The 20,046-nt window shown below is 39.0% G+C and overlaps 1 protein-coding gene across 1 annotated transcript; it reads right to left on the bottom strand.

Annotated features, from left to right (window-relative positions):
* Positions 1-337: 337 nt before the first annotated feature.
* LOC139309778 (vomeronasal type-2 receptor 26-like) lies at positions 338-14,764 on the bottom strand. Its single transcript, XM_070933984.1, has 5 exons — positions 14,489-14,764; positions 10,223-11,002; positions 7,791-7,994; positions 6,223-6,349; positions 338-1,248 (listed from the first exon to the last, which is right to left on the bottom strand). Exons 1-5 carry the CDS (start codon positions 14,762-14,764, stop codon positions 338-340), a joined length of 2,298 nt encoding a protein of 765 aa, XP_070790085.1.
* Positions 14,765-20,046: the final 5,282 nt, after the last annotated feature.

Genomic DNA, 20,046 nt, shown 5'->3' on the forward strand with positions numbered 1-20,046 from the left:
TCTCGACTCTTTTCATACATACTCTGCCTCACATATACACTGTTACCCACTGTCAGTCAGAATAATTGCTCAAATTAATTATTAAAAGTTTCAGGGTTATTGGCAGTTGCCAAACTTCAAATTGCTCTAAGTGATGTTCACAGAGTTCTCTTTAGCAGGATAGATTGAGATGATAGAGAAGGGAGTTGCAAAAAGTCATTCAACAATTTCCAATTCCAGAAATATATACATCTGATTTTCTTGGACTACTGCATCCAATCTAAGTGGACATAATTAATATTTTCTTTCAAACACAAGAAATTTTACAATTCTTCCAAAATCATAATAGTGTTATGTCTCATGGTTTTACATTTATTCTGGCTGTAAGATGCTCCTTTGTGTTCAGGTCTGGCCTTAAAATAATAATGTAGCACTTAGGGATAAAGATGCAGCCTAGCAGACCAGCACTGGAGGCCAAGATGGAGAAGATCTGCACAGTGACCATATATTTCCCTTTGGTGCTCAGGTAGGTGGGCACAAAAGTCACCCAGACACTGCAGAAGACCAGCATGCTGAAGGTGATCAGCTTGGCTTCATTGAAGGCCCCAGGGAGATTCCTGGCTAGGAAAGCTAATGTGAAGCAGATGGCAGCCAGGAAGCCCATGTAGCTGAGGGTGATATAGAACATGACAACAGAACCTTCATTGCATTGCAGGATAATCACTCTAAGTTGGGAGTGGAAGTCAGAGTCAGGGAATGGGGGAGAAATTCCAAGCCAGATAGAACAGATGACAACTTGGACAGCAGAAGAAGAAAGGATAATGGAGTTGGCCAAGCTCTTCCCCAACCATCTCTTCATTCGATTTCCTAGTTTTGTGGCTAGGAAAGCCAACACCACTGTGATGGTTTTGGCCAAGAGACTAGAAACGGCAACTGAGAAGATGATGCTGAAAAATGTTTGTCGGAGAAGGCAGGTGACTTTTCTTGGTTGACCAATGAAGAGAAAAGGAGGCAAGAAGCAAAGCAGGAGGGAGACAAGGAGGATATAAGACAGGTCTCGATTGTTGGCTTTGACAATGGGAGTTTCTAGGTATTTAATGAACATGAGTAAAACAAATCCTGTGGTTAGGAACAAGAAAAGGGAAAGGGAGACAAGGATAACTCCCAGATGTTCTTCATAGGAGAGGAAGCATATTCTTTTTTGGATGCATTGAACTCGGTTCTCAGTTGGATATTGATCATCTGGACACCTTGTGCATTTTTCAGTATCTGAGAAAACAGAAAGTAATATTTCTTGCACAGTGTCTAATTTAAAAAGGTATTATCTTGCTAGGATTGAGTTGAAGTCAATTCCTCCCATTCAGATCCATACAGCCTTTGCATGCTGAAAAAGCTAAAAGCCTCTGATGATCCCAGCTGAACCGTGCGATCATCTGAGGCTTATTTTTTTTACTTTTAAAAGCATTTTTTTTGGCCCCCCAAAAAAGAAAAAAAATGCTTTTAAAAGTTTTTAAAAAAAAGCCTCTGATGATCACACAGCTCAGCTGGGCATGAGGGGGGCGCAGGGATTTTGCTACCGGTTCTCTGAACAACCGGCTGCCATCGCTACCGGATCAGGCGATCCGGTCCAAACTGGAAGCATTTCAACCCTGGTTCAAGCTTTTCGATTGCTTTCTTGATGTTAGAAGACAGGCAGTACAAGAGTTAACTTTGTTTGTTTGTTTGTTTGTTTATTTATTTATTATTTTTAATTTGATTTATATGCCGCCCTTCTCCGGAGACTCAGGGTGGCTTACAATGTGCTCAGCAATAGCCTTCATCCTTTTGTATATTTATACAGAGTCAGCTTATTGCCCCCACAACTGGGTCCTCAATTTACCTACCTTAGAAAGGATGGAAGGCTGAGTCAACCTTGAGCCTTGGCGAGATTCGAACCTGCAGTAATTGCAGGCAGCTGGTCTTAATAACCAGCTTAATAACAGGGTGCCTTAGACCACTGTACTACCAAGGCTCTTATTTATTTATTTATTTATTTATTTATTTATTTATTTATTTATTTATTATTTGTCAAGTACATATTAGATAATATATATAAATATAAACATGAATTGAATACATAAAATGAATACAATTAAAGGGAACATTAGGACAGGGATGGTAGGCACGCTGGTGAGCTTATGCACACCCCTGACAGACTTCTTAGGAATGGGGTGAGGTCAACAATAGACAGTCTAAGATTAAAGTTTTGGGGGTTTGGGGAAGAAAGCACAGAGTCAGGTAGTGCATTCCAGACATTGACCACTCTGTTGCTGTAGTCATATTTTCTGCAATTGAGTTTGGTGCAGTTTACTAAATTTGTATCTATTGTGAGCTCGTGTATTGTTGTGGTTGAAGCTGAACTAGTCATTGACAGGTAGGACATTGTAGCAGATGATTTTATGAGCTATGCTTAGGTCATACTGAAGGCGGAGTAGTTCTAAATTTTCTAAGCCAAAATTTCAAGTCTGGTAACATAAGGTATTTTGTTGTGAGTGGAGGAGTGGAGGACAAGTTGACTCAGCCTTCCATCCTTCCAAGGTCAGTAAAATGAGAAATGAGGTTGTTGGGGACAATATGCTGACTCTGTAAACTGCTTAGAGAGGGCTGTAAAACACTGTGAAGTGGTATATAAGTCTGCTATTGCTATAAATTGACACAAAGAGATATCTTGCATAGAACATCGGTATCCTTTGTGCCTCATGTGGATTCTCGCTGTTCCACAATCAAAATCACAAAAGCCCATAGGGATCTTAATCATGTCATATTAGACCTTTGACCTGCAGTCATTACTGTGTCTACGTGATAAGAGGGGTGACTGTACAAGTGACACCAGAGCAATAGTTCAGATGATAATGTGTCTGTTCCATGAAATCTATGGGGTATAGAAGACCAAATGTTTCTTGGCTTGGAAGTGGGATGGATTAGAACCGCCAAGGCCTTACATGGCAGGAGAACATCTCCTTGTTGGGATCATTTTTGCAACACATACTCAATTTACACTAAGCAGTTTCAATAATAAAGTTGGAAGTGATCTTGGAAGTCTTCTAATCCAAACTCCTGCTTCAGCAGGAAACCCTATAACATTGCAATAGTGATGAATATCTGTAGCTCGGGTGTAGGATGAAGGTAAAGGTTCATTCTTCAAGCCTGTGAGTTGGTTTCTGAAGACCCTTTACAAGACCTTTATTTGACACACACACAGCTGACTCATCACATCAGAAAACCCTCACCTGACATATCCACACAGGACCCATCACAAGATTTAAGATTTTTTTTGATCAGTTCCCTACTTTTATCATTAGATGTTCCTTAGTGTTTAGATCTGGTTTTAAGATGATAATGTAGCATTTGGGGAAGAAGATGCAAAGCAGCAGACCAGCACTTGAGGTCAAGATGGAGAAGACCTGCACAGCCACCATGGACTTTCCTTTGGTGCTCAGGTAGGTGGGCAGGAAGGAGACCCAAACACTGCAGAAGACCAGCATGCTGAAAGTGATCAACTTGGCTTCATTGAAAGCTCCAGGGAGGTTCCTGGCCAGGAAAGCTACAGTGAAGCAAATGGCAGCTAGGAAACACATGTAGCCAAGGACAACATAAAACATGGTGACAGAGCCTTCATTGCATTGAAGGATGATCTCTCCAGGCTGGGATTGAAGATCAGAGTCAGGGAATGGGGGAGAAACTCCCAGCCACATGGCACAAATTAAAATTTGACCAGCAGAACCAGAAAGGATGATGGAGTTGGCCAAGCTTTTCCCCAACCATCTTCTCACTTTGTTCCCTGGTTTTGTGGCAAGGAAGGCCAGCACCACTGTGATTGTTTTGGCCAACACAGAAGACACAGCTACTGAGAAGACAATGCTGAACATTGTTTGTCGGAGAAGACAGGTAGCTTTCCTTGGTTGGCCAATGAATAAAAAGGAGGACAAGAAGCAAAACAGGAGGGAGACCAGGAGGATGAAGGACAGGTCCCGGTTGTTGGCTTTGACAATGGGAGTTTCTAGGTATTTAAGGAATATGATTAAAACAAATCCTGTGATTAGGAATAAGAGTATGGCAAAGGAGACCAGAATAATGCCCAGATGTTCCTCATAGGACAGGAAGGTTATTCTTTTGTGGATACATTGGTCTTTGTTCTCAGTTGGATATTGATCATCTGGGCACTTTGTACACTTTTCAGTATCTGAGGAAAGAGAAATCAATGTTTATGCAGCAATCTCTCCTTCCAAATGACTCACCTCTCAGTTTAATGCACATTATAGAATGGAAAGGAGAAGGGCCCTAGGGCCTGAACAATGTCCCCCAACAAAATCAACAGAAATCATCTGTGAAGAAGAGAAACATTGCTAAAGTCTGCCTCTAATTCTCAATCTCCAATGCTGGTCCAGAAAGGTACCTTTGTTGATAGTAATAAAAGCTTATGAGAGATTCAGAAAAGACAGTATAGTTTTACCACCCCACATCCTGAGCTCTGCAGAGGTCATTGGCAAGAGCAACCGGTGTCGTCTTTCTGCTGTAACTCAGACAACAGGCTGGGTACTATACCTGAGCAGCCACCATTTCGCATCAAATTGTCCTAAAAATATTCCACAGTGTATGAAAGTTTGTGTTTTATGGTTGGGCCTATGGAGAGGCCCCTGGGAAAGGGGTTTGCTACTGCCTCCTTCTGGACAGATGGTGGTACCATCCATTCCTGGGAAAATACATTAACTACTTTACTTTTATAAGTGTATAAGATGCACTCCACCCCCATAAAACGTGGGGGGAAATTGTGCTGTGTCTTATACACTGAATGTTGCTGAAGCCCCACCCACCCGCTGTCCCCCACCCTTTGGCTATTTTTGGCCTCTACACGTCACATTTTTGCCCTCTGCACACTCCCTTTTAGACCCGTTCCAGGCTGTGGAGATTGCCACAGAACATCACTGCCGATCACCGTCTCCGTGCGTTTTTGGCCTCCTCACACCTGTTTTTGGCCTCAATGCATTTTCCGCTGTTTCCAGGAAGCAGGGATCAGTGGTGCGCAGAGACCAAAAACGTGGTGCACAGAGGTCAAAAATGTAATGCGCGGAGGTGGTGATGGGCTGTGGCGATCCCTGCAGCTTGGAACAGCTGATTGGCAGTATTCCGGGAGGCCGATCCAACTGCCAATCAGCTGCTTGCACTGAATCAGACTGTGATAACTTGCTGAAGCTGACCAGACTGTTTGCTGTTTGCTACAAGGACACTAGCTAGATGAATACTGATGGATACTTGTAGGCAGAATTTTTTCCCTTGTTTTCCTACCCAAAAACTAAGGTGCGACTTATACGCTGGAGTGACTTATATTCTGAAAAATACAGTACTTAAAGTTGAGATTAACTCCAACATTTGATTTTTTCTGTTGAATAATTGTGATTCGTTCAACAGAGCTGATCTTAGTTTTTTAGGTTTCATTGATCTAATTTGGGTTTGTAAAATATTTTATTGTTGGCTTTAGAGAATGCCACCCAGAATAAATGGAGAACTCAGGATTGTTGAACTGGGCTATAAGCAATATCGGTGCTTTACTTCTCAATCTATAAGACAGACAGATTTTATCCCTGCTAATAGAAAAATTAGTTTTGTCCCTCCTCTCACAGTGAAAATCCCTAATGGATTTTATGATGGGTGCTCAATTTAGTTTTCTCTTGTCCCTTGAACCCAACTGCTTACCTCCATGTTCCTCGTGACTATACATTTCTCTTTATAAGGCTGTATAAGGCTTTATAAGGCTGTATAACCTTAATAAACATTGAATAAACAGGTTACTCAATTGATTGAGTAAGGTATTTTATTTGTTTGTTATATTTATATTCTGCCTATCACATGTTTGATGGCTTTATATCCTTTGGCCCATAATGTAAAGTTGATTTGGGTGAGAACAAAACATTGATCTGAAACTGTTTCTCAACTTTCAAAGAATTTAGATGTTCCTAACAAAGGTAAACATGGAAAGACTGACTACTAGTCCAAACTGACTAGTAGAAGAGAGATTACCTCTGGCTAAAACGTCCACCATGTTCTTCTTGCCTCGTCTTCAAGAACTTTTTCTTATTCCTCCTACTCTGAAATAAATTGTTGACTATAAAGAGCAACAGCAAAATATTCAAGCTTACATATATCTTTAAAGTGCACTTTGGTCAAGATCTCTGTATACCTCCAGTATCCTCCAGAGTCACCCACCTTCCTGGGTGGAGATGGTCCCCTCTGGACAAGGAATGCAGTCATAACAGCAAACTGGTTCTCCTTCTCGAGCCCGTTTGACAAATCCAGGATAACAATTTTCTACACATTTGGATTGAAGTAGAGACTAAGCGGAAAAATAGTGAATGCCAAAGAAAATACATTAGGGCTCACCGTTCCATGGGAAACTGAGGTCAACAAGAACATTTATCAAGTAGATTATGGGCTTCTTTTAGATAGATATGAAATTTCTAATTAGTTTCAAATGGTTGTAGGAGATATGACTGCTGGCAAATTCTTTATTTAATTCTTTCTTTTGCTTCTGACAGATCAGCTTGCAAGAAAAGTCTTTTGTACTTAACAAAGTTGGGAAGAATGAAATAGATAAAAAAATTAAGCATTGTGACAAAAAATGGGTTGCTTCTCATGGCTGCTTAAAATCCATTCCTCCATTCTTTATATATTTATAATTCACTATTTGAATCGTCTATCTCTGAATTTGTAAACAGAGCAAATAGTTTCATATTTGCTCATTGAGATTGCAATTGTGATCTACTTTTTTTTACCATACACTAAATAAATAAATAACCTGTCCTGTCAGGAGACCCTGATCCCAACCATTCTGTTTTTAATTCCAAAGATGATTTCTTATTGGAACCGAAAGGACCTCCATCCAGTCTTGATTCAGTTATAACCTGAATTCAGGCACAGTTCAACTGAATTGCCTTCTTCTTTGCTATTTGAGCACAAGGAATAATTGAACCTGAGGGATTAGCAAGACAATCTCCAATACTTGTGGGTTACTCTTTAGTTAGAGATTCTAATAACAGAGGGGACACAAAAAAGCCATGATCTGTATCCTAAAGAATAATTCCCCAGCATCTGAGTCTGGATTTAGCTGAATCATCTTAAAATAGTACCGGTAAAGTATAATATTTGTAGGCCAGGGTTGAGTTGAGGGATCCTTGGCGCTCTCTAAGCTTGGTTGTTTCCTTGCAGATGTTTCATTGCCCAAACTATCTGTTAGCATTGATGATGTTGCCTAGTTTGGGCAATGAAATGTCTCCTAGAAATGTCTATGGAGATTCTCAGTCATCCAATGGTGCTTTTTCAAGAGGCAACTGGAATTTCTTATCTTCCTTTGAATATGTTTCGTTTCTCATCCAAGAAGCTTCCTCATCACTGACTGGATGATGGGGAGAGCTTAAAGCAGCCTCCCATATTATAGCATCTCAAGGATACCTTGGTCAATAGTGTTGCAGCCTACCAAATAGTCTGAGGAAACTATAAAGTTTCTACTTCCACATTAAATTCTCATGGAAAATCCTCCACCTAGCTGACTAGCTTACTTGAAATATGTCCTGAGGCTGTGAAAAAAAAAATAGAATAATGTCACCCACCTTTTTGAGCTACTTTAGCAGGAAAAGATCATATTAGTTGATAATAATATTCACCTAAGAAAATTATAAGTTTTATTCTACACATTCAATTATCAGTGAAATTCACCCACCTTTGTGACTGGGTCATAAGGCTTTTGAAAACAGAAAAAAAGGCTATATTTCACCCACCATGTTGAGCAAGGAAAGAATCTGTTGGCTGATGATAAGTCGCTGCCTTTCAAAACTTCCCATTTGCTCTTCAATATAATCCTCCTCGGGGAAAACCACCAAGCTCATAATATCCAGATCTGCTGTCAGATCTCCATTTGGGTCCAAATACATTTTCATCTCTGAAAAATTGCAAAATGCATTCTTCTTCAGAAAGGGATGAAGCTAGAATGGAAACAACCAGAAAGTTTAAAAGTGGAAATCTTTGGTATCTTATCCTTCTTGGTCTCTACATAATTGAACATTTGACTTGTTCTAATACAGTTGTCTAAGTAGCAGATATTCTTGAGATTCTAGATCTAAGATGTTGAGACTCTAGGAAGAGTGCAGAGAAGAGCAACAAAGATGATTAGGGGACGGGAGGCTAAAACAAATAAAGAACGGTTGCTGGAACTGGGTATGTCTAGTTTGATGAAAAGAAGGACCAGGGGTGACATGATAGTAGTGTTCCAATATCTCAGGGGTTGCCACAAAAAAGAGGGAATCAAGCTATTCTCCAAAGCACCTGAGGGCAGGACAAGAAGCACTGAAAGGAAACTAATCAAGGATAGAATCAACTTAGAACTAAGGAGAAATTTTCTGACAGTTAGAACAATTAATCAGTGGAACAACTTGCCTCCAGAAGTTGTGGATGCTCCAAAAGTAGAAACTTTAAAGATATTGGACAACCATTTCTGAAATGGTTCCTGCCTGAGCAGGGGGTTGGACGAGAAGGCCTCCAAGGTCCCTTCGAATTCTGTTATTCTGTTATTCTTAATTGGAAGAACAAGTTTTACCATTGTCTTCAAAGAGTTCTGTGAAATTTTTCAATCATATATAAATAAAATATATACTGAAAAAATAATGAAATGTAGGGAACAGTCTAGAGCAGAAACTGAACTAACAAAGAAATCAAGAGATTATTCTTAAACTCTATGAAAACCACAGGGAGATTATGCAAAGAATGGATAAAGGACTTCCAGTTTGGTGTCACGGTGAGACACTCAGGGAATTTGTGGGCTCCGATGAGCATCACGAAAACCCCGGCTGACAAACCGCCGCTGATGGGTCTTCAGACCAGAACCGTCCTGCAGGGACGGGGTATAAAGAGAGGTGCTGACTAAGAGGAACAGGCAAGTTCCTCGGAGGTCGGAGGGAACTCTCTGTTATTTGGCAGTGGGGGGCGGAAGCCATGGCAGCTCCACGAAGCTGGGACAACCGGACTAAGTGATGTGCAGGAGGAAAGTGGATTGAAATGGAGCTCTTTGAAGGCAGGTGAGTGACAACCAACCCCGGCTTGTAACTACGCTTAGAGCAATATTTTTAACTATAAGACCCCAAGCCATAAAACAGCGGCTGAGCAGCAAAGGGGCATGAAAAGTTTGAAATGTAACTTCAAAGAAACAAAAACTCAACAAACAACTGATTTTTGAACAGAACCAATTGAAAAAATTAAATATTGAGACATGGTTAAAAGACTGGACAGAATTTTAAAATTTGGACTGGATTTTAAAAAAGAAGAAGATTTGATATTTTTAAAATTAAAAGAAGAAGAGTAATCAAGTTGGACTGTTATATAAAGAATGGATAATCTTTGAAGAGAGGAAGCATTTGGATCACCTTGAAATTTATGAGCATAAAATACTAGAGGGACAATAATGAACCCATACATACAGGAATTTATTTTAAAAATACACACATCGTCCTTTCTAAATCATCAGTGCTTAATATTAAAATATATCTCTTGGGAAGATTATGCCCCAAGCAACTAGGTTGGCCAAACCTGTTGGCCTTTGGTAGCACAAGTAGGTTGAGATAGTTCCAGTCTCAGCCCCTCTGGAGCCGCCAGTGCTTCACCGGGTGCAAACGAACATGCACATACGAAAAGGAGGATTTGTTCCAAAACCCGGTTTAATGGAGGAAACATAGCAGCATACAGTAGAGATTGAGCTGCTAAGCAAAACGAAGTCAGAGACGCCCTGGCTCTCCACCCGTACTGTTTTATAGGGCGTGGATAGTTAACTATCATTAAGCAGGCAATGATTTCTCACAGCTGTCACAATCAAAGCTGCCGCTTGTTCCATTCATGCTCGTCGCAGACATAGGACATCATTCCCCTCCGCACTATTATCTCTTCAGCAGCTGATTTACATTCCCATTCCAACCTCCCTCTTCTTGCCTTCCGTCCATCACCCACTATTAGGGTACATGGTGTCCTAACGCAACACCCCCCTCCACCATGTTTTGTTGCTGGAATCCTTCAGTATTCTCCGGATCCCCTTCATGGTCCTCAATACCATCCATCAAGGTGTTGGGTTGTTGAGGGGTTTTTGATACTCAACATCCAGTTCTTCTCCTTTGGATTCCTTTTTCAAAAGAACTAAGCTTGATGAATCCATGTAATGTCCCCTTACCTGCCATGCCTGAAGTCTTGAAGGCACCAACCTCTTCTTCCTTCTTCTCTTGGATCTAGAGGAATATGCAGCATTCAAGGCATAGGCCAGAGTCTTAATGACACTATAAGCACGGTGGTCAATATAGTACATGTCATTGTGTATTTTCCCTTCGGTCTCCAGGGGCTCTTTCTGTGTGCATCTTCTTCGGACTTTGACAGAAAGGATGTGCTTTGAAAGAGAACAGTGAAAAGACCGATCTTGAAATTGTGGTTGCACAAAGATAAATGGCTGAAAGGTATCATCATGCTCTCTTTCCTGTATATAAAAGTGCCAAATACTGTGAACGTATTCGTAAAGTCTATGACTTTTCACTGGCAAATCTCCAAAAAGTGTGATGATCCATATTTTCCCTTCAATGGGTTGTGGCAGACCTTCAAGTGCAAAATGAACATGGTGAATTCCATCCATCATGGTACGAAAGTCTGTAAAGAAAACAAAGACATTGACCTGTCTCCATTTAGAGATGGCATCCCTGAAGGATGCTGTAGGTGTAGTCGTTGAGAATCGTTGTGATATAACAACACAAATCCCATTCCTGACAAGCATTGGAGTCAAAGTCCTCATAAAATTCTCTCCCTTCTCCGTGTCGGAAGCAAAGAGTCCAATCAAGGTCCATCTGAAATAGAGCAGCAGTTGGACGATTGCGGGATACTGGATCCCATTTTTGGGGGCCATCCGGTAGAAATAGGGGAATTGTCTTTTATCACTCAGAGCCTCTGAAACAAATAAACAAGTAATCTGAAAAAGGAATAAAGAATGCAGTGTTATATTTGGGGTGAGTTCATGTCCAAAATATTTACTTTGAATAGATCCAACTTTGTTCTAATGAAATAATAAAATGGCTTATTGTTGATTAGCCATTGGCCATATCAAGATACAGAATATAAAACAGGGATTAAGAGAGTGAGAGAGATGGGGGTCACTGTTGCAGTGATAGAATGTATTTTCCACAGGGCTCTATGGAAGTTCTCCAAATTCCTTCTGCCAGAGGGTCGGAGGGACCTACGCCACACTGGAGGGGTGGTGAAGAAGAAAGGACACTCCACAAGGATATTGCAAAGTCCTTCTTTGATATGGAGGAAAGTTCTCAAACCGGCAGGAAGAAAAAGACAGCCTGATTGAGGCTGTGACTGCCCGACCGGAGAAGAATCAGTGAAGATTGGGGAAGAACAGTGTGGGTGAGAATTTTCCAACTTCTGTTGAGGAATTTTCCCCTTTTAAACCTGGCCTGAGTGGGACTGTAAAAGAAGGATGTGACTTTGTCTATCTTCCACCCCCTGAGAATAATGGCAAATAAGCACAAATATAAAATAGATCCAGATAAGAAATTTGAATTATTTGAATTATTTGAACTGTTTGAGAGAAATAAGCTTTAAAAGAGGAAATCTGGACTGGTTATTCTAAGGATAATATTAATTGGATTAATTGGATTTCATTGAAGTAAAACTTTTTTTTTGGAATATAAAATTCGGGCTCTGGAACCCCTAAAGGAAAAATATTTGATGTATGTTAAAGGAAGTTAAAGGAGAGAAGAGAAATAGAGCAACAGTGACACCTGCTGGTTGGGAAAAAACTGTTATCGAGAGAAAGTGAAGAAAAGAAATTGAGATTAACAATTGACCTTGGGTGGTTTATGAAAAGAACATTGTTACAAGGCTCAGATAAACTGCCTGCACCTGTTTACAGAGCTGTTTACAGAGAGAACTGCAGAGAAAGAGAATGGAAACAGTGTAATTTTTAAAAACTGTAGCTCATGTAGTAAAAACATGAGAGTGATTTTAAATACATTGGAGTATTGTGTAACACACCCTGGAAAACAAGTGGCATTGATTTTCCTAGATGCACAGAAAGCATTTCACAACGTTAATTAGCAATTTATGCTATTACAATTAAAATATATGGACTTTGGGGAGAGATTTATTAATATGATTAAAGCAATATACCACAAACAATCAGCTAGGGTGAATGGCAAACGGGAGTGATGAATAACTTTGATAGTGACGAATAACTTTGATATTAAAAAAAGCACCAGACAGGGATGACCCCTGTCCCCTTTGCTATTTATTCTGACTCTGGAAGTCTTAGCCAGAAATATTCGACAAGATGAAGAAATAAAAGGAATGGAAATAAAAAAAGAGAAATATAAGCTACAGGCATTTGCAGATGACTTGGTCTTTATTTTAGAAGCCCCTTTAGGAACTGGAGTGGTTAATCAGAAAGATAGAAGAATATGGGGAAGTTGCAGGATTGAAAATAAATAAAAACAAGACAAAGATTTTGGTTAAAAATCTCACAGATACACAAAAAAGAATGTTGATGGAAAGAATTGATATACAATTAATTGATATAACAATTAAAGAGGACAATTATATGAAACTGATGCAACAAATTAAACTAGATTTGGAGAAATGGAAAGATCTGCAACTGTCATTAACAGGAAGAAAAAAGAATATTTTACCAAGACTATTATATTTAGTCCAATATTTGGCTAGGGAAAAAAGCAAGAATAGGTTTGAAAGTGTTGCAAGATTCCCCAAAAAAAAAAAAAAAAAAAAAAGAGGGAGTTTGTACTACCAGGCCTCGGTACTTACATGGGTGAAAGAATGGATCAATTTGTGGCATAAAAGACTATTAACTTTAGAAGGACATGACCTGCAACTAGATTGGGATGCTTTTTTTATGGTATGGGAAGAATAAGATACCTAGTTACTTTCAAAGACATTCTGTTAGATATGCACTGTTATCAGTAGGGCTTAAAATTAAAGAACAACACTACTTGAAAATACCAGTCTGGCAATGGAAGCATTGATACATCCTAATCTTATTAATATGGAAAAAATTGTAAGATATAAAGATATTTTGAATGAAAAGGGGGAATTAAAAACCAAGCAGGAACTTAATAGTCAAGGGATGGACATCGCATGGTGGCCAAATATGCAGATACAATCTCGATATCAGAAAGATGTATGGTTTCAATAAAGAGTTAACAGAATTGAACCAGATACTAACTGGAACGGATGAAAAACTGATAAAGAAAATATATTGTAACTTAGTAAATATCAAACTGGAAAGGTTTGATACTGGTAAAGGAGACAATGATCGTTTGGGTTAAAAAAATTGGATATGCAATAGAACTAGACAAATGGCAGAAATTGTGGGATAGAAATGTTAAATCGACTATGTCAACTGCATATAAAGAAAATTTGTATAAAATGTTTTTATAGATGGCATTTTGCACCAACAAGACTGGCAAAAATGTATAAGGATAGATCTGCTAAATGTTGGAAATGCAACCAAATACCTGTTCATATTTCCATATGTGGTGGACATGTCCAAAAGCCAAAAAATACTGGACGGAAATACATGCTTGGTTGGAAAAAATGATAAGACAACATATAGAGATGAAACCAGAAATATTTTTATTGGGCATTCTGCTGGAAAGATATGACAAAGGGACTATATACTTGATTTTATATGTATTAACTGCAGCTAGAATTGTACATGCTCAACAACGGAAGTGTGATGAGATCCTGACAGATGAGAGTGTAACTAAGAAAATATTAGAACGTGCAGAAATGGATAGACTAACATTTACTATTAAGGACAAAGAAGAAACTGAACACTTTTTGACATGGGACTTATTTTACCAATGGTTAGAAATGCGGGGATGTAAAAAGGATAAATGTTAAAACAGAAATTGGATAAAATAGACAAACAAGATATTATTGTTATTATAGTATCAATGTTGTGATGAATGTTATTGTAAACATTTTGGTTATGATTGCCAAAAACAACTGTACCCAGACAACACGCTATTTGATTGAAATGGAATTTTTATATGTTGTTCAAATAAAGTAAATAAAACAGGTTTTTTAAAAAAGGAATGCAGTGTTATATTTGGGGTGAGTTCAAGTCTAAAATATTCACCTTTAATAGATCCAACTTTGTTCTAATGAACATAAAAGAATGGCTTAGAATTGTTGATTAGCCATTGGCCATATCAAGATACAGAATCTAAAACAGACAACATTAACAACATGTACACGGATATGGCTGCTTCAGTCCTTATCCCTTCACCACTAGGAATCCCTATCCCTATCCATGACATCTACAATGGCCATGGTGAAAAGCAGCTCTTGAATTCTATAGAGAAGGTATGTTGGATCTGTTGCTCACAAACCACCATTCCACTCATTTTACCTATAGAGAAACACACACACAAACCTGTGGGACTTTGTAGATGCCTACTAATGTTGACATCTGGATGGAGATGTCTCTTCTGGCTCCATCAAGAAGAGCCAAAAGATTGTCTTTCCTTCCACAACTGTAGTTGGGAACATTGGCTTCTCCAGTAGAAAGTGTGTCCAACAAGGCATCTGAAGTGGTAAGTGTGTTCAAATAGTTGTCATGGATGCTGTATCCAAGTGTTAGATTGTGTAGGAGCAGGGAATTCTTGTTGACCACTTGAATGATGAAAATGTAGGGTTGCATTCCTGCCATATTAGTGTTTCTAGTACTGTACAAATATGTTTATGTTACCATCATGAACAACAGAAACATCAAAATAAGCCAATATTAATAAAAAAAAATGAGAGGCAAATTATAGTCACATATCACCATTTAATTTCCAAAATTGTTGAGAGGATGGGATGGACATAGCTTTAAACCAGGGTCAATAGTCACAGATATATCCAATGACCACGATTCATAGCCATTCAGTCAAGTACAGCTGCTAAATCATTAAAGCAAGAACATGGATGCATAACTGAGCCAGCTAAGTAATTCTAAGAATAAATCATTCTTATTCTACAAGTCAGGCAATGAATGCAACTATAAGGACAGGCAATGAATGCAACTATAAGGACAGGCAATGAATGCAACTATAAGGACAGGAAATGAATACAACTTTCCAATAACTACATGAAATCAAAATAAATATGAATAGGATGAACTCATACCCTGTGAATTCTGTGTTTGTCTTTCTCAAACTCTTTTAGGTTTCCTTCTGCCCATCCTTACATTTGAGTCTTTTACAAGATAAGGCAAATGAGGAGAGCCTTATAAATCAAAATATACATATCCTACAATTTAGAAATAATTGGAAGAAAAAGAAAGGAAGAAGAGTAGTAGAAATGCAAATGAGGGGAAATGCAACCCCATCCCATTGAATGACTTACAGAGAAGAAATATAACGAGCCCCGTTAAATTGTAACAGCTCAGGAGAAGGATTTGTTGCAGATTCAAACACAGTAATGATATGATCTCCTGGCCCGTAATAGTTCCACGGCTTTCCTTTGTCCTGCTGCTTCAAAATCGGGGGGCATTTGGTTGTGAGCCTCCCAAAATTTCTTTCGGTCAGCCCAAGCATCAGAAGCAGTGGCAGGAGGTTCATTGCTCCTTTGGCTGAATCAGTCACTTCAGTTTCTAAACCATAAAAAGGCTTTGAAGCATTCAAAGCACACTCACAAATGGAAAAGCAAATGATTTTCCTGATTCAGACAGAGACAAACCAAGTTTCACATGGAAAGGAGTGAAAGATACATTCAACAGACGAGACTTTGCCTGTCCTAAATGTTGCGCATAACATTCAGGATGACTGGAGTCTGATGCAAGATCTCTTCCATATTGCTTTAGTCTGATTTTTACATGAAAGGCAATGGTTGGAGAAGTAGCAGAAGACGTCCCAAAGACTGGGATGGTGATAATTATATTGAGAAGCAACATCTCCTCTGGAGACCTTTGAGTTCTTCTGAGTCTCCATGTTCAAAGGGAGGGCTGGAGAATAGCATGTTAGTGAAAAATCACAGATTGGCCTCTGGGAGTACTGTTTTGCAGTAGTTCTGGCCCTTTCTACTGGGATACCTTAGGAAATGAACATTGGAGGATGAGAGTTCAACTCCCAGGGGAAATTCTTTGTTGATCAGGATATGATGATCAGGATTCATTCATTAAAATGACTGAATTAAAGGGAATAAACAAATTGTTAAAATGTGTACCTGTCGTACCCATGGAGGCATGACAGGAAACCACAGAAAGAGTGTTTCAAAGGTGTTTTTTTTTTTTAATAGGCAACTTGACTTTCTGGTTTTTCTTTGAAGACATTTTGCTTCTCATCCAAGAAGCTTCTTCTGCTCTGAAGAATGGTGGGGATTGGAAGGATTTATACTCCTTGCAGACAGCTGGTCATTTGCCTTGTTTTAGTGGGTCGTTAAGATCACCTGGAGGTTTACCTGTGTCATCAGGGTCACCTGAGTGGTGGAAATGGGTGTGGAGCCTTCTTGGAACTGTTGAAAGGACTGTGTTGAAGAATGGAGATCGATGATATCTTATCCTTCCCCCTCTGTTGTGAGAGGGCTGTTCAGTTTTGACATAGATGGCCTCTTTAACATGGTTGTCCCACCTTTGGGACAACCATGACTTGGATGAATGAAAATCTTCCCTAGACACAGATATGGTGCAATATCTGAGAGCTTATGCACCGGAGACAATTTTCTTATGTGTACAAGTACACTTGGTCAATAAAGAATTCTGTTCTGTTCTGTTCTGTTCTTTTTATTTTTATTTTTTAAATTATTTTTATTATTCATATTTCTATGCCGCCCACTCTCGGAGGACTCTGGGTGGCTTACATCAAAGACAGTATACTAAATAGCATATTGCCCCCAACAATCTGGGTCCTCATTTTACCCACCTCGGAAGGATGGAAGGCTGAGTCAACCTTGAGCAGGTGAGATTTGATCCGCTGATCTGCTGAACTAGCAGTCAGCTGAAGTAGCTGCAGTACTGCACCCTAACTACTGCACCACCTCGCAATATCTGAGAGCTTATGCAAATTCCTTATGTGTACAAGTACACTTGATCAATAAAGAATTCTGTTCTGTTCTGTTCTGTTCATAGGCTTGCTAAATATGCTTCTTTCTGATATAAATAAAGTCCATGCAGGATTGAAACTGATTACAAGTATTCACGCAAGTGTTTAAATCTGGCTGTGTCCTGACTCTCAAAATAATAATAATAATAATAATTGTAAGTAAAGGACAAGGAAACGATTAAGCAAAACAAGAAAAGTAAAGAAAATTCCTGGGAATGAGAAATCCAGATCGTCTTTTTTTATATAGAATAAAATATTTTGAGGTCTCCTTTCATAGAAAATCATTTTTGAAAGGAATTATTCAGTCTCTGCTCTGATTCAACCATTATCCCTATGCCAAATGAAATTGTTTGGTTGTAAGGAATTCTAAATGTAGTAATCATCATTAACACTACATTTTTACTCTATTTTGATATAAGCTGCTCCTTAGTATTAAGATGTAGCCACAGGATAATAATTTAACATTTGGGGATGAAGGTGCAACTCGGCAGCTCAGCACTGGAGGCCAAGATGAAGAATGCCTGCATGGCCACCATGAATTTCCCCTTGGTGCACAGATAGGTGGGCACAAAAGAAATCCAGACACCGCAGAAGACAAGAAGGATGAAGATGATCAGTGACAGAGAAAATGGGGGTACAGAGAGATTGTTTTATAGGGGGACTGTCCTTAGATCTCTAAATAGAAAGAATCCTTGGCTTCATTTCTTGAGAAAGGCATAGTTTATTAGAAGCCAAGTGTATTGCAATATTGCAAAGCCAGAACTGAGAATCATGGGCCAAAATCCCAAAGTTCCACGTTCCCCTCCCTTAGCTAACTCTCCTTGCCCATCCCGGAATAACCAATCAGGTTCAGGCAAGAGGTTTTCATAATGGTCAGTCCAAGCTCAGTTTGGTATCCTGTTCCGTACTTCTTCCAGCTGGGTGACCTTGAGGCAGCATCTCAAGGATATAAATCACTTACTTTCATTTCCCCAAGCCTTCCCTCCTTCAGTCGTCCTCCCCACAGTTCATGGCAGCCTGTCACCGCATAGCAGGGAAGCACAAGCAAGCAGAAGGTGGCAGCTGACAGTGTGTGACACTTGAGGGGCATGTGTACATGTTCACTTGAGAGAAGGGGTTGCATCTTTTTGTTTGTACTGTGAGTGTTATAATTATTTTTACATGGTGTAAAGCCTCAGGAAAGCCCTCCTGCCATTTTCTATTTAAGATTATTTTTCAATCCGCATGGTACAATGCTGAAAGTTTCCAATTGGAGACAAGAGGATCAAGTGGTTTCTTTTGCTAAGAGGCTAATCTAGTCTCAAGTTTTCTTTTTTCTTTCCTGCATTGAGCCTTCACAAAGGTTGTTGCACTCCTTCTGGGTGAAGCTTTACAATAGGATCATTCCTCCCCCTGCCCAGATTTTTAATTTTTTTTAATTTTTTAATAAAAATATCAAATCAATGAGTGAACAGTGTGGCACCTGGGCATCATACATTCCAATACAAATAAAACTGATCAGATTAAACATTATTATTACATTCAATCAACTTATGTATTTATAATAACAATACACATCTATATTAGGTTACAATCTATCATTATTCAAGTATTCCACCTATTTCTCATTATTACTTTCATGTTATCAAATAAAAATGTATACATTATTATTCCCTTTATTTCTATCACTTATTCTAGCTTTTAATCATGTCACCCTATATTAAAAGGCTTTTTCTTTCTTTCCTGTCTAACTACTAATCATGTCACCTGCCTTAAAAAAAAAGAGAAAAAAAGAGAGTGGAGAGTGAGAGTGACTAAAAGACAATTCAAAGCAGCGATAGAGAAAGGGAGTCATCCATCCATCATCTCTTGCCCGCTTTATACTTTAATTGCTATGCTTTAAAAGAAAGAGAGGAGAAAGGGAAAGCAGAGAGGGACTCCTCCTGGTGCCGTCGGCCAAACAATGTCGACTGGCGGCCCCTAGGGGGAGGGCCTTCTCTTTGGGGGCACCTACTATCTGGAATGAGCTCCCTCCGGAGATACGGAGGATCCCGGATCTGCGCACTTTCCGCCATGCTTTGAAGACACTCCTATTCCAGCAGGCCGGCCTGGCCTAATTTTCTCCCCTTCTTTTAAATTTTTAAATTGAAATTTTAATTTGTTTTAAATTATTGGGAATTTTAATTGTCTCGGGCAAAAATTATTTAATTTGGTTTTAATTATGTTTTTTAACTTTTGTATTTATGTGTTTTATTTTGTGCCTGTTCACTGCCCTGAGTCCTTCGGGAGTAGGGCGGTATACAAATTTAATAAAATGAAATGAAAAATGAAAATGAAAAGTCAAAACAACAATAAAGTTTAACACTCAGTTCCATTCAAGTACACTGAGAGGTTATCAAAAGCCCTTTATGTCCTCTTTCCAAATTCGATCCTCTCATATAATGTTCAAATTTCTCTTTAATTGAATCACTTCTTTGTGGTTTTCCTTTTTGTCAGCAGGTGGCAGTCTCCACTTAGATTTCAGTTTACTAGTTTATTGTTATTTGGATTATATAACAAATATAAAGATAAAAGCAGAGTAAATTTTGTATATGGATAATTCTAATATTTAAAAATGACTTCCCAGTATGGCTTCTCCCCATTTTAAGAGTCACTTCTCTGTTTATTTAAATATCTGTTTTTTATTCTTCTGCACCTTTCATTTCCAGTTAGGTATTTCTTCAGCTCACTCCAAAAACCTTAGGCACCACTTTAACCCATGGTTCTGGGCAAATAGTTCTGGTTTATTTCTTGGTATAATTTAAAACAAAGGAAAATCCTTTCCCCCAGTTCCACCATGTCTCACCTTCTCTCCTGCACCAGTCTTAGCTGTAATTCTTCAGTTGTCCCAGCTTTGTAGCAGCCATCTTTAGGCTGCTTCTTCTTCTTGCCG

Source organism: Pituophis catenifer, unplaced genomic scaffold (genome assembly GCF_029215685.1).
Source record: "Pituophis catenifer annectens isolate HBS135680 unplaced genomic scaffold, rPitCat1.0.hap2 SCAF_2, whole genome shotgun sequence".
Classification (NCBI taxonomy): Eukaryota; Metazoa; Chordata; class Lepidosauria; order Squamata; family Colubridae; genus Pituophis; species Pituophis catenifer.

Coding starts and splice junctions, on each gene's coding strand:
- LOC139309778 (XM_070933984.1), bottom strand. CDS start 14,764: ATGGCAGGAATGCAACCCTACATTTTCATCATTCAAGTGGTCAACAAG. Junction 11,003..14,488: donor GCATCTACAAAGTCCCACAG/GTTTGTGTGTGT, acceptor TTCCTTTTTCAG/ATTACTTGTTTATTTGTTTC. Junction 7,995..10,222: donor CAAGACTTCAGGCATGGCAG/GTAAGGGGACAT, acceptor TTTCCATTCTAG/CTTCATCCCTTTCTGAAGAA.